The sequence below is a fragment of the Sminthopsis crassicaudata genome, chromosome 1 (assembly GCF_048593235.1).
Source record: "Sminthopsis crassicaudata isolate SCR6 chromosome 1, ASM4859323v1, whole genome shotgun sequence".
Taxonomy (NCBI): domain Eukaryota; kingdom Metazoa; phylum Chordata; class Mammalia; order Dasyuromorphia; family Dasyuridae; genus Sminthopsis; species Sminthopsis crassicaudata.
The window spans coordinates 477,270,790-477,286,652 of NC_133617.1; the positions used below are offsets into that span (position 1 = coordinate 477,270,790).

The following is a 15,863-nucleotide window of genomic DNA, read 5'->3' on the forward strand; positions in this document are numbered from 1 at the left end:
ACTTTATGAGGTAGTAGGCACTGTTCTGTTATTATCCTCATTTTAAAGTCAAAGAAGGTAAAACAAATATTTTAAATGACTTGTTCTTGGTCAAACAGTTAGTAAATATCAGAACTAGTCTTCCTGATTCCAAGGCTCAGTGCTCTGTCCATGTGCCACCTAGGTGCAATAAAAATGAATAACAATTTATGTAAAGATTAGTTTTATCTGTTAAAAAATTAAATGAATTTGTGTAGTGTTTTTGAATTTATTTGGAAAAAAGAAAAAAGCAGTATAGTTTCACCTGGAAGTAGCTAGATGCTATAGTGGATACAATTCTGAGCTTGAAGCCAGGCTGACCCGAGTCTTCAGGTGCTAACTGGGTGACTGTAAAAGTCACTTAACTGCTGTTAGCCTCAGTTTCTAGAGCTATAAATGGGGATAATAAGTTGTTGTGACAACAAATGAGTTGTTGTGACCGTCAAATAAAATCATCTATTTAAGCATTTTTTTAAGCCTTAAAAATTAAATAAGTATGAACTATTATTAGTAGTATATTACTACTATTTTTAAAAAAATAATTATAAATTTTTATTGACAGTACATATGTATGGGTAATTTTTTACAACATTAACCCTTACACTCACTTCTGTTTCAATTTTTCCCTTCCCTTCCTCCACCCCTTCCCCTAGATGGCAGGCAGTCTTATACATGTTAAATATATGTGTGTAGAACCAAACAGTTCTCTTGTTGCACAGGAAGAATTGGATTCAGAAGGTAAAAATAACCTGGGGGGGAATGCAAACAGTTTACACTCATTTCCCAGTGTTCCTTCTCTGCGTATAACTGATTATGTCCATCATTGATCAATTGGAAGTGAATTAGATCTTCTCTTTGTCGAAAATATCCATTTCCATCAAAATACATCCTCATACAGTATTGTTGTTGAAATGTATAATGATCTCCTGGTTCTGCTCATTTCACTCAGCATCAGTTCATGTAGGTCTCTCCAAGCCTATCTGTATTCATCCTGCTGGTCATTTCTTACAAAACAATAATATTCTATAACATTCATATACCACAATTTACCCAACCATTCTCCAATTGATAGGGATCCATTCATTTTCCAGTTTCTAGCCACCACAAAAAGGGCTGCCACAAACATTCTTGCACATACAGGTTCCTTTCCCTTTTTTAAGATCTCTTTGGGATATAAGCCCAGTAGTAGCACTGCTGGATCAAAGGGTATGCACAATTTGATAACTTTTGAGGCATAGTTCCAAATTGCTCTCCAGAATGGTTGGATTCTTTCACAACTCCATGAACTGCATCAATGTCCCAGTTTTCCCACATCCCCTCCAACATTCATCATTATTTTTTCCTGTCATCTTAGCCAATCTGATAGGTGTGTAGTGGTATCTCAGAGTTGTCTTAATTTGCATTTCTCTGATCAATAGTGATTTGGAACACTCTTTCATATGAGTGGAAATAGTTTCAATTTCATCATCTGAAAATTGTCTGTTCATATCCTTTGACCATTTATCAATTGGAGAATGGTTTGATTTCTTATAAATTAGAGTCAGTTCTCTATATATTTTGGAAATGAGGCCTTTATCAGAACCTTTAACTGTAAAAATATTTTCCCAATTTGTTACTTCCCTTCTAATCTTATTTGCATTAGTTTTGTTTGTACAAAAGCTTTTTCATTTGATGTAATCAAAATCTTCTATTTTGTGATCAATAATGATCTCTAGTTCTCCTTTGGTCATAAATTCCTTCCTCCTCCACAAGTCTGAGAGGTATCCTATGTTCTTCTAATTTATTTGTGATCTCTTTATGCCTAAATCATGGACCCATTTTGATCTTATCTTGGTATATGGTATTAAATGTGGGTCCATGCCTAGTTTCTGCCATACTAATTTCCAGTTTTCCCAGCAGTTTTTGTCAAATAATGAATTCTTATCCCAAAAATTAGGATCTTTGGGTTTGTCAAACACTAGATTGCTATATTGACTATTTTGTCTTAACCTATTCCACTGATCAACTAATCTATTTCTTAGCCAATACCAAATGGTTTTGGTCACTGCTACTTTATAATATAGTTTTAGATCAGTACAGCTAGGCCACCTTAATTTGATTTTTTTTTTCATTAATTTCCTTGAAATTCTCGACCTTTTGTTCTTCTTTTTTTGTTATCTTTTCTAAGTCAGTATCTTATTACTAATAAATGTTGTAGTGGCCTATGAGATAATATTGGTAAAGGGCTTAACAGAGTGCCTAGTATATGGTAGAGAGTTAATATATGCTTATATATCCTTCTTCCTCCATTTTTATAACATGATTACAACATTATATGTTTAAAGATGGAAGGAATTGTAGACATTATGTAGTCCAACTAGCATTTTGCACAGGGGAAACTGAAATCTAGAAAGGTTGTTACTTGCTGAATGTGAAGGAAGTAGGAAGTTGAAGATTTTAGATGTGCAACAAGAGACGGTGATTCAAAATATGGTGCCCTTTCCATTATACTTTACTATCTTTTTTGATGAAACCTTTTGCATTTTATTTGTTACATTACTCAGTACATCTAAATGTATGTAGTAATGGTGCAATTGACATTCTTCATCTATTTGTTTTTTGCTATGTGAATTGTCAAGTCGGGGTCCTTTGAATGACTATAGATCATTTCCAGAAAATTCTGCAATATTCCAGTGTTCCTTAATCCAATCATTGTCATTTGCAAATAGCACCTGGAGGATTATCTACATAGGGAATCACTCTTCAGTTTGGGCTTTATACAGTATCTCCTCTATCATAGTGGCAGTATAACTCCATGTTTTATACCTCATGTGATATTTATAATTCAGAAAGTAGTTAGACATCATATTTCTGTTATATCTTTCTAGGAATCTTGAGACACCTTATGAAATAGGCTAGATTTTGGTTTATGAAATCAGATGCTTTTTTTCATAATTAACAAGCAGTAAACACTATGGGATATTACATTCACTGCTTCTCTCTAGTAATTGTAAAATAACATGACTTTTTGAATCTCATTTGGAAAAGCCTTCTCATTCTCTATCAATGATAATAACAATTATATAGTGGTTTAAAGTTTGTCAGGTGTTTTACAAATTATTTATTGACATTTAAGTAGCTGCTGATTTGTTTGTTTTTGCTAGGATGGAATTTTTATCTCTGTTAACAGTTGGATGTAATTACAATAAAACACAAACTTTTTCTGTAGTATAAATGATTCTTATTAAAGTTTTGTATAAATGAAGTGATAGTTATGTGGATGGTTAGTTACTGTTCTCATATCAGGTTTTTTTGGTATTAATAAGATTCTGGATTTTTCTACTTTCTTGATATCGAACTTTTCCAGGTACAGGAACATTAGTGTCTCTAGGATATCATGATTTTGTTACGTCTGGCATAGATCTGCAGCTACACTTGGTCTAACACATGTGTTTTTCCTATTCTTATTCTCATTAGTGTCATTTCTATCTTCTCTATAAACTCTTCTAGGACTGTGATGTCAAAGACTGAATGGAGGTTTCACTGTCTTTGATGGAGAAGGCTGTTATACTGATTTTTATGAATTGTTTCCACAAAATTCTGGCTAGTCGGAAGAAAACCAACCTGGCAGTTTTTTAGAAATTTATTTATTTATTTATTTTTATTAAAGCTTTTGATTTACAAAGCATAATACATGGGTGATTTTTCCAACATTGACCCTTGCAAAACCTTTTGTTTTAAATGTTCCCCTCCTTCCCCTCGCCCCCTCCCCTAGATGGCAGGTAGTCTAATACATGTTAAATATGTTGAAATACACGTTATATCCAATATATGTATACATACTTATTCAGTTATCTTGTTGCACAAGAAAAATCAGATCAAGAAAGAAGAAAAAGAAAAAGTGAGAAAGAAAACAATGCAAGCAAATAATAACAGAAAGAATGAGAAATCTATGTTGTGTTCCACACTCAATTCCTACAGTTCTCTTTCTGGGTGTAGATGGCTCTTTTTGTCACTGAACAAGTGGAATTGGTTTGAATCATCTCATTGTTGAAGAGAGCCATGTCCATTAGAATTGATCATCATATAGTCTTGTTGCCATGTACAATAATCTCCTGGTTCTGCTTATTTCACTTAGCACCAATTCATGTAAGTCTCTCTAGGCCTCTCTGAAATCATCCTGCTGATTGTTTCTTACAGAACAATAATATTCCATATTCATTTACCATTTTATTCATACACCATTCAGCCATTCTTCAACCAATGGGCATCCACTCAGTTTCCAGTTTCTTGCCACTACAAAGAGGGCTGCCACAAACATTTTTGCACATGTGGGGGTCCCAATCTCTCTTTTAAGATCACTTTGGGATATAATTCCAGTAGAAACACTGCTGGGTCAAAGAATATGCACAATTTGATAACTTTTTGAGCACAGTTCCAAATTGTTCTCCAGAATAGTTGGATTCCTTCACAGTTCCACTAACAATGCATCAGTGTTCCAGTTTTCCCTGCATCCTCTCCAACATTCATCATTATCTTTTCCTGTCATAGCCAATCTGACAGGTGTGTAGTGGTATCTCAGAGCTGTCTTAATTTGCATTTCTCTAATCAATAGTGAGTTGAGTTTCTAGACATTTAGTAACATTCCAGGTGAAAATTTTTCCCTTTTCCCCTCTTCAAACTGAGTCATTTATTCTTGAAGAAGACCATGACATGCAATGAATTTGATTTAAATGAGGAAGGGCTGTACAAGATCACCTGCCTCATTTTCCCCTCCAAGTCACCTGGATCCAGTGGCCAGACATAGATCAGGATGATTGGAGATGGCCCTGAATGCAATGGGAGACCTTGGCCTTTTTTTTTTTTTTTTTTTTTTTTTTTCTTCCTGAGACTATTGGGGTTAAATGATTTGCCCAGGATCACACAGCCAGGAAGTGTGAAGTGTTTGAGACCAGATTTGAACTCAGGTCCTCCTGACTTCAGGGCTGGTGCTCTATCTACTACACCAACTAGTTGTCCTCAATCTTGGTCTTTTTAAGGTAAGGTCTTCAACAGGTCTCAGGTTGAGGCCACACCCATTTAGTAATTAAAGCTAGGTAGCAATTGAGGCAAAGAATCTCCTCTTTCAACTAGTAAAAAAAAAAATTATAAATAAACTGGGAGGGGAAGATCCTCAGGGTTTCTATTTCTAATATAATATTGAATAATGGAGGTGATAATGGACATCCTCTGCTTTATTCCTGATTATGTTGGGAAGGCTTCTAGCTTATTTTCATTACAGATAATGCTTGCTGATGGTTTTAGATATATATTATTTATTTTAAGGTAGCTCCATTCCCATGCTCTCTAATGTTTTTAATAGGAGTGTGTGTTGTATTTTGTCAAAAGCCTCTTCTGCTTCTATTTGAGATAATCATATGGTTTTGGTTGATTTTGTAATTGATATGGTCACTTATGCTTATAGTTTTCTTAATTTTCAGCCTACATGGTTGGTATTAATTCCTGATATATTGAGTCATAGAACAGTTGAGATATGAATTATCTGAGGGAGAACCTGATCCAGTATTCTAATAGTCTCTAACTGTATTGGCTTATCACAGTATGTATAAAACAGTGTAGGTGCTAGGGAAGATGCAATTGGGTATTTTTTCCCAAAAAAAAAAAAAAAAAAAAAAAAAAAAAGACTTTTAAATGGCTAGGGACCACAGAAAATTATTGTACATTTTTATTCATTGTTATTGAAAAAAATGTTGCCGGCGACTTGGGTAATCTTAGCTGGGAATGATCTTTAAAAAACAAAACAAAACAAACCAGAATGTTTTTTAAAGATTTACATTATGGTAAGATTTTACCTCTTAACACCTCTTAACATTGCATATTACTATTTATTGAGGATATTGTTTGACTGCTCTGATTTTACTATAGTTAAATAATACTGCAGTAAGAGAAAGTGGGATTTTACTGAAAAGATTTTGTGAAATTTGTCACTTGGACATGTAAGCATGTGATAATAGTTTAAGATAAGTTTTATTTTTCCTTAAAACTAGTATAACTTGGAGCTTTTTATACATTGTAAATATGTTCCACCTTTCTTTTTGTCTTGTTCCTTCAGATGAAAAAGTCTGGATTTGTGCATTGTATGGAGTGAGCCTAAAAATTTCCAAATCATATGCTTCAAAAGAGGAATTTCTTTTATAGAAAAAAGCATGTTTTATTTAGCTAGTATGAATATGGTTCTGAATGGTTAACTCATTGTGGGAGATTATCAGTTTGTCTCTAAAGGTTATTTCTATTTTCCTGGAGAGAAAAAGTGATAGTGGAAGAGGTAAAAAGAATGAGACTTAGTCTAGAAGATTTTGAATTTTGTCTATGACACTATTAACAAGTCACATAAATCATTTCTCCCTTCAGGTTTGTTTCCTAATTTATTAAATGGCGATAGTAATTCTCATTGTCCATACCAGGCTCATTGGGTTATAACAATCAAATGGAAACCTTGAAGTATTATATAAGTATCTCTTGTTTCTCTCTGACAGAATAAACAACAAATTAACATTTTTTTCTAAACCAACATTGTTTTTACTGCCTTCAAATGTCTTCTATGTGTAAATCAAATCCAGTTTAGTTAGTTGAAGGGCAGTTGTTTTACATCTGTTAGATAGAAAAAAAAAAATTTAAATGGTTAATTCAGCCTTTAGTACAAGCTTAAAAGGGGGAAAGAATATACTCTTAATTATAAATTATTAAAAATTATAATCAGTTGTGTAACTTATGTAAAAGAACTAGATTTTATATTTTATATATGATCATATTTGAAATGGAAATATAAATGCTCATTTTATGGAAACTGCTATTTTTATTTCCTAAATTTATATGACTAAGATTAGATTCTAAGTTTATGCATGTGAAACTTTGGGCAAATTTGAGAGGAAATTAATGGGTTAAATATCTGTGGGCTGGCTAAAGCTGCACTGTCCAATAAGTTTAAAGACTCCCTCTGACTGACAGTTGGTGCTTAGAGAGGCTGGATCAGATTAGTCCTGGCTTCGGGCTTTGTTGAGACTGGGAAGCCATTTTAGGATTCTTTGGTGTGGAAGCGAAAACATTGTGCTGTCAATTTGCAAACTTCCCTCTTAGAGAATCGGTTTGTGTGCTTGCGAAACTTTTAGAATATAATCATGATGATATGTAAGAGTGCTCTGAGCAGGTGATCTGAAAGTGGACCCTGGAACTTTGGATAAAGAGGTTTGATATATTTATTGTTGTTATGTATTATTGTTGTCATATTGAATTGTAATAAAGAGACTAATCTTGGTGCTTTCTAGGCATGTTTTAAATAAGACCGATTTTCTTTTTGGTCATTTTATTTGCTTTTACATATGCTGTAATAGTAAGCTATTAGAGCACTACTCTGTTACCTAAGGTGGCCAATTGAGATATATTTTTGGCAAGTTCAATTTCAATTTAACTCTAAAGGTTTCTTTTATGGGTGAAATTGTATACCTGCTCTTATTCCCCCCACCCCCCACTTAATAAGTGACAAAGTTTGTTATTAGTGACCTATTATAACTAGCCTTTTCATAATTCTAAATGTTCTTAGACCTTCTGAATAAATTGCAACTTTTTTAATGCCTGATGAAGTTTTCCATCATTTTCTGGATAGTGTTTGTTTACAGTGTTGAAAATTTGTGTTCTTTGCCATTTTAAAAATAAGACATTTATTGCTTTTTCCCATTATATCTTCAAAACTGATTTCACGCTGCTATATAACCTGTTAAATAACAAATTTTATTTATTGTGATCCCATTATTTAATTATTTTAGTTTATAATGTAGCCTTGAAACATGTGGTTGTATAACTTGTCATTTTGAGGATACTTTGATGTGTATCATTTTTTTAAACTGTTAAGTTCAACAGTGCTTAGAGCTGAATAGAAAACATTCAGATTGTGTGTGATGTTATTTTAGTTTCATAACAACATTAAAATTTTTATATTGACATTTTCAGCCATGAATAAACAACTTTTTTTTTTATCATTCTTTTTGAAGAAGAAAAACTCTTAGTATATTCCACCTTAAAAGCCAAGAAAAAAAAATTTAAATTATGCTGTAAAATTCTTGAGTACTCTTTAAAAATACTTATTCTTTAAGTTTGAAACTGACATTTGTCTGTCAATAATGAAATAGTATACTGATTTATTGGTATTGTGTTAATTATTTTGGGAGCTATTGACATTAACTGTACTAAGTATCAGTAAAACAACTTAGATGAGACCAAATACATTTTTTCTTGCAACTTTTATGTTCATTGTAACAGTAATATTTTTTTCCATGTATGAAAATGATACTATTGATGCACAATTCGTAAGAGTATGTACTTTTGAAAATGTTTTCCAGTTGTGGTAGAAAATGCAAATGTTAAATTTTAATCTTTCTATGAAACCAAAATAATATCAAGTTCCTGTCTTTCATCCACTTACTCGTCAAACGTGATTGTATGGTGAAATATAAAATATGCTTTGGTGAGACTAGCTAAATTTAAGAATTGAACAGAGAGAGGCTAGTTTGTGCAAATACAAATACGAATCCATCATACTATGTCAGTATCATTGGTCTTTAATCAACTGAGCTAAGCAGCTACAGATAGCAATAGTAATCTGAGACTCTTTAAAAGTCAACTAGACTAGCAAAGGATTTTACTCAGACTAGAACTTTTTTTTAGAGTAATGCATATGGAACTTAAATGTTTCTGCATCATGATTAGGATAAATTTGTGCTACTAATTTTCTTTGTAGGGCAAAGATTCATTCTCTGGCTTAAAAATAAAATTACTATGTATTATTATAAAACTTAGATTTTACTATTTCTTTTTTTACATAGAATACAAAGTTTTTTGTAACAATACTTATAACTTTTAAAAAAAAACTTATAGAAAATAGAAAAGTTAGGTGGAATGAACAATATGGTATGTGTCAAACAAATAGAATCAAGACCTGAGAGTGGAACTGCTGTTTGTATATCTTGATTGGGACATAGCACACTGTATAGACTCCTGGCTTGGGACAGTTTGCATACTTTAAAATGTTTGGAAGGTTTTCCAGGATCTTTGCATTCTTTTAAGTTGTCAGTCATACTCAAGATATGTTATATTTTAACTCTGAAAACTAGATGTAAATATAAGCTATATTCTTTGATATTTGTCATTTTTAGGGTGTAGGTCATGGGTTATGACTAGTATGGCTTCCTTCACTGTGGGATGCAAATGGCAAAGATATAATATTACGTTATCTCCTTTAATTAGCTGTGATATAAATGGAAACTTGGATCAGTAGTTTTTTTTTTTGTTTGTTTTTTTTAAACATACTATTAGCAATGGTTATATATTCCAAAAATAATTAAATGGTTATCATTAGATTTAAACTGTATTTTTATTTTCAAATATTCTAATGTATTACAAAATAAGTTGAAATTTGCTATTTTAACTTGTTGACTAGCAATTCTTACAAAACAATCTGGGTCTATTACATCTAATTCTTTTTGTTCATTGGGCAATCCTGAGGAAAAAATCAATTCTCCCATTAAAGTAAGAAGAGAATTAATTTTAGAGAAAAAGAATGGGGCAAATAGTTAAATTAACTTAATTTTAAAATAATTATTAACATGTAACACAAGTTAAATAAAATATTTAAAAATAGATCAATTCTACATTATGATTTCTTAAGGGAGAAGGAAAGGGCAAGATAATAAAGAAGTGAGTTAGTTAACAGGAAAAGTTTTACACAAGGTAGCGCATGAGATACCAGAGGAAAAGGTGAAAGATCAGAGATACTTAGTAGCTTCTTGTGATAGGTATACACATTTTTGATCACTTACTATATTCCCTGAAAAAGAGTTTCTTAGTAGCATCATCTCTTTATTCCTTTGAAAAGGTTTTGTGGTCAATTTTAGAAAGTTCTGTTGCATTCTGGAGGAAGTAGCCATGATGGCACTTCTAGGAGAGAAATTATTTTCTGATCTCTAGAGATCAGAACTAAGTAGCACAGGGATAGAGTGCCTGGGCCTGTAGTCAGGAAGATCTGAGTTCAAATCCATCTTCAGTCACCTTCTGCAAGTCACTCAACTATATTTGCCTCAGTTTCCTCTGTAGAATGAGCTGGAGAAGGAAATGGCAACCCATTCTAGTATCTTTGCCAAGAAAACTCATGGGATCACAAAGATTTGGACATTACTGAAACAACTCAACAATAAAAAAAGTGATAATTAAAGCAATATTTTCTTTTCTTCCCCCCCCCCCAATCTACCCTACCCTTCCCCCATTTCAGTTAAACCAAAGGTTTGAAGGTTCCTAAATTCAAATATAGGAGCTATGGAAAATAGCTTGTTGTTATATTCTTTGCTTAGATTCTGAATATTTACAAAAATCACAGTTATTTCCTTTTGTACTAATAAACTTTGCATTGTAAATAATGCACTGATTTTTTAGCTAATTATCAAGTGAGCAATATAGAATTGATAAGGTCTTTATCTCAGAAAAGGTAGAAGGTACCTAAATATATTTTGAGCTTTACAATTAAACATAGGAAGTTCTTATTTTTAAATGGATTTTCTGCTACAGAATTAGCATTCTGTTACCTTTCTTGGATTTTAGTAGATCAATTTTATTTCTTAATTTCCTCTTTAATGCAACTAATGAGACTGCAAAGCTTAATTTAGCAGAATAAGTATCATGAAACTCATACAATAAGAAAGGATTGTTTATAACAAAATAAATACAGTTATAAAAGCAAATTAGGAATAACAGGAAGAATAGCAACTAATCTTTATAATAGAGTTTAAAGAATCACTTGATTCCTCATCTTCCCTCTATTATCACTGTAATTACTACAGGCACACTTTTAAGAATCCAGGAAATTTATCAAACCTAGTTTGCTTTCTACATTTCTTATCTGTCTTCTAAATAGGGACTAGTATGAATGGCATCACCTAGGGTTTAACTGTCTCTTATTCCCAATCAGTGAAATTGACCTTCCCGTGCAGAGGTGGGAATACCAATACAAGACGAGAAGATCCTGTGGAGCTTAAGACACATAACACATACTCTCATTTAACCTACTGGAACAAAAAAATGTATAAAGCCCTGAGTTATAGTCTTTGGTTGGGGTGACCTCGGAGCATAAAACAACCTCCAAATGAAATAACCTAGATTAACCTATCTAAGTGTATAAATACCAGTAATTGACCCATCTTTTGATCAACGGAACAAGTTACCCCAGGGTAACAGCACAATCCTATTTGAGAGCCCATATTGAAAATTAGGGTTTACGACCTTGATGTTGGATCAGGACATCCAAATGGTGCAACCGCTATTAATGGTTCATTTGTTCAACGATTAAAGTCCTACATGATCTGAGTTCAGACCGGAGAAATCCAGGTCGGTTTCTATCTGTAAGTAATTTCTCCCAGTACGAAAGGACAAGAGAAATGGGACAAACATCCCTAATGAGCCCTAGAACTAACATATGAATTCATCTTAATATTCTAATTCAATTTATTTCCTCCCAAGGACAGGGTTGTTAAGATGGCAGAGTTGGTAATTGCATAAAGCTTGCCATTATGATTCCTCATCCTGGGTACTTGTTAGAATTTAGTGCTGGCTTATAGAAGACATGAACAAACAGCTTGTCTTTTTCATACACCTTTTACTACATTGAGTATCGTTGGTTATAATATGAAAAACTTTCCAGAAGTCTACCACTGGTTTTGCCAGTAAAGATATGCTATAGGATCCAAGTTATACCAACACATTAGAATCAACAATTGATACCCATTTTTACCTTGCCTTAAAACTGGGGGTAGATAAATTTTTCTTATAACTTGTAACTCAATTTACAGCCAAATATTAGCTATGAGTCCTGCCATTTGGAATTTATTTTAAAATTAGGTATTCTGGAATTTTTGGAACCCACACAAGCTACCATCTTATTTCCTGCCTGACTTTTGTCTGTGCTTATTGTAATAACCTCCTGACTGTTCTTGCTTCTAGTTACTTCCTTCTATCCTTCCATGCTTTTATAAAGCTGCTAAAATTAATCTTCCTAAGAATACAGGCCAGTTCATATCACTACCCTGCTCAAAAATTTTCAATGATTTCCATTTTCCTTTAGTTCAAATACAAACTCCTCAACCTAACATTTCAAGATCTCTTTACACTCCAGATTCAGCCTACCTATCTAGCTTTCTATTATTACATGCTGTCTTTCATATACTATACATTTTAGCCAAACTGTATAATTTGTTTCACCCAACTTCAGTGGTAGGCTTTCCCCCAAATGAAAGGTGACTCGTGCTATAATGGATTCCATCTCTTTTAGAATTCTCATCTTCAAAATTATTATCCTTCATTATAGCTCATGTGCTACTTTGTGTGACACTTTTCTTGATTCCCCTAGTTTAGTTGTGTTCTCTCTACCTTCAGATTATCCTGTATCATACTTATCAGTTATATCTATTTCTCTCCCTTTACCTACCCTCACATTTCCAGCAAGCTTCTTCAGGGCAGGAAATTTTTTCCCCACTTGTTAAGTTCTTTGCACATAGTAGGCCTTTGACAAATGTTTGAGTTGTATTAGTTACAATGGGGTGATACTAAAGGTAGTAGGCTGATAATGTTAACTTAAATTAAGTATTTCTTTACTTATACTGAAATTTCAAATGTTTTCCCTTTGAGGACCTCAGTATACAAAAAATATAAAAATAATCAAGCCAGTATGTTAATTTACTTTTTAAAGAGAAAATTAGAAATATGGTATGACTTTTTGTAGCCTAAAGTTTTTTTCTACAGATTTTAAATTCTTATTACTAAGGTCAATCTACTGGAAAAACTTGATTAATTATAATTAGCAAGTAGCCTTGTATTTTGACATCTATAATCAATTTCAAAATTAACAATTAATTAAGTCTAGAAATACTCAATGTATTTATTGAAGCTCAATTCAATAAGTGCTTGAGTGAATCATTGGGGAAGTCTTTTGAGCACCTAGAGTCTTCCATGACTTATTTTATATAATAAGATATTATTATATCTCAATTTCAGATATTACATAGTCTTAGCTACATATGAAACATTTCTAGAAATCTATTACTAGTTTTGTAGTTGTTATTAAACATCCTTGTCAGAAGTTGTTATTAATGAAAAAATATGTAGGTGGTGGATTTATATATTTGGGAATAGAAAAGTTAGGAATGTTTTATTTTTCCATTATTTGAATATGTGAGGGTAGTGATCACTAAATTGATTACCTAATCCAAAGGATGATTATTAATAAGTTGTGCAGTCCAGCATCTTTTGAATGCTTAAAATATCACTCAGCAGTTAGTCTGCAAGCATTTATGAGATTGCTGCTGAATAAGATGTTTGGAAGCAGTTTAGTGTGGGTCTAATTCTGTGGCAAGAAATAATGAACTTTATAATTGATTAAATGGGTATTAATGAAGCTTGTTGGTAATGAAGCTAAAAAGCACATAAAATTTGGGAATTTTCTTTTCCATTTTCTTTTTGATTCCTTAGATTTGTTGCATTCAAATCCAGCCCTGAAGTCATGAAGACCTGAGTTCAAGTCCAGTCACAGAAATTTAATACTTACTAACTGTGTAACCCTGGGCAAATCACTTAACCTTAGTTGTCTCAAAAAACTACAAATAAATCAAATCTAAATTTTCATCATTTTCATATAAAATCTTTTATTGTGTTTATTGTGTTCCATTGCATAAATCAGTTAACCATATAGACAGACAAAAAAGGCAAATACAGGCAGATGAACAGACCAATAAATAAGTATGCTACATTTTAAAGGTGTTGCAGTGCTAGTGGTAGTAAAGAGATAAGAGAATTGAGATGGGAAATCCCCTCTGGTCAGCGCAGGTCCAATGTGAAAGAATTTGCAAACCCGAAAAGTCTGAGTGGCAGAAGAGAGATTTATTGAAGGAGGCTTTCTTAGCGGGCAAAATTCCTAATGAGGAATTTGGCTAAAGTGTGTTTAACAGACCCTTGGTTTTATAGGCAAAATGTTGGCCTGGGTTTGGGAGTTGTCTGGGCTAATCAATAAAGGATCATCAGACAAGAGTTCTCCAATTGAATAAAATCATTTTGAAAATTTTTTCCCAAAGTCTGGGAATTCCCTGAAGGAGGATCCAAGATACCCCCCCAAAATTAATGGAGAATGATTTGACCAAGATCTCCAATTGAATGAAGCCACTTAACTTGGAAAGGGCTTGTCTGGGAAGGTATGCTTTTCCCAGGGTTTGGGAGTATCTGGTCCCCCCCAAAGGTTACATCATTTTTTCCCCAAAAGATCTCAATTTGCATCAAAAGTACTGTAGTTCTGAATTAGATAAGCAAAATAGTAGTATTAAAAGTACATATTATTGAAATGTCTAATAAGAAAGGAGGAGTTACCCTTTTTGAAAGTGTATACTCCAGTTGGAATCAGGAGCTGAAAAAAAAAAAGTGAAATATATGAAGGGGGGAAAGTATTTTATAATTACTTTCTTAACTAAGCTGACATATTTTTAAAATTGGCTACACCCCTTAAATTTTCAAAAGAGAAAAACAAAATTAATGGCTTTATTCCTTAATCCCTCCTACAACAGAAAGGAATTTCATTTAAAGTAACTCAGAATACTCTTAAAAACTTATTCTTTAATACACAGACTTTTTATACAAGGTGGTTCTTTGTTCTTTTTCTGTCTTCATTAGATTTTTCAACTATGTGGTGACTCATCACTTTGTTGTTTATTGTTGTAGTAGTTTTCTGGGTGTGTAAAATGATTTTATTCAGAAGGGAATTTGTTAAGTCAGTCTAAAAGACATAGGTAATACACTTTTTTGCAAGTGATTTTGAATTTAATATTTTAACTTTTTACTTGAGGGAAGAAACAATTTAATTCTAATTTAAGCTTATTTATATGGTTTGTGTTTTGGTGAAAGCTCTTGATATCTGGCAGTTATAATGCTTATTAAAAATAGAAATTGATTTTAGCTTTCTTTAGTTCTTATAAAAAAGAAGTTGCAATCTAATAATGTTTTGAAAGCTTCTTATACTATACAGTTTGAACTTCAAAGTGTTATGAGAATTCTTATGAGATCAAATTCTGAAATATATTGTACAAATCTAGGGGATTTATATATAGGATTCAATACTTTTTTTTAAAAAATGTAATCTTTGAGAAGGAAATAGAATAAATACTAAAAACAAACTACTAAAAGGAAGTATTCTAGAATGTGTACCTATGAGAAATGTTTTAATAGAGCTACTATTAAGCTATATGATTTTTAAAATATTGTCCTTTTTTTTTTTTTAAATCTGCTCCAGTATGATTTGAAATCTTGAACATGGATTTTTCACATCTCCATACATATACTCCTCCTCAGAGTGTGCCAGAGAACACTGGCTACACATATGGACTCAGGTGAGTGACTGTGGGTATATATGTGTTTGTGTGTATAAATAGTTTGGATTTTTGATTGTGGTGTATTTAGTTATCCACACTATTCTAAATTTAAAATGTGTCAGAGTATTTTTCATTTTTTTTAAGTATGTAAACACTGTAACCATGAAAATTTAATTTACTAATAAGCTGATTTGTAAATATAAATTTTTTAACTAACAGATTTCTAGTGACTCAGTGATTGCCCATGTTATTCCAAAACTCTACCCAAAATGACTGTTAACATAAAGAAAAATCTTTGTAGTGATAGGATCATTAGATCTCTCATCTGTAAAATTGGGGCTTTTAATTAGATGGTTTCTTAGGGTCCTTCCAGTTTTATATTTATGATTCTTTGACAATAAGTTAATTGTATTGATG

General features: G+C 32.3%; 1 protein-coding gene across 11 annotated transcripts in view; it reads left to right on the forward strand.

Annotated features, from left to right (window-relative positions):
* Nucleotides 1-15,863, forward strand: part of SUN1 (Sad1 and UNC84 domain containing 1) — a 79,945-nt gene that overhangs the window by 13,879 nt on the left and 50,203 nt on the right. For 9 of the 11 annotated variants that reach the window (XM_074281093.1, XM_074281095.1, XM_074281096.1 and 6 more), the window contains exons 1-2: nucleotides 7,061-7,242; nucleotides 15,368-15,464. In XM_074281093.1, the coding sequence (XP_074137194.1) occupies nucleotides 15,388-15,464 (77 nt within the window). In that variant the 5' untranslated portion in view covers nucleotides 7,061-7,242; nucleotides 15,368-15,387. Of the gene's footprint in view, nucleotides 1-7,060; nucleotides 7,243-15,367; nucleotides 15,465-15,863 lie in introns of those variants that run through there. The other 2 variants (XM_074281094.1, XM_074281103.1) reach the window with 1 other exon arrangement.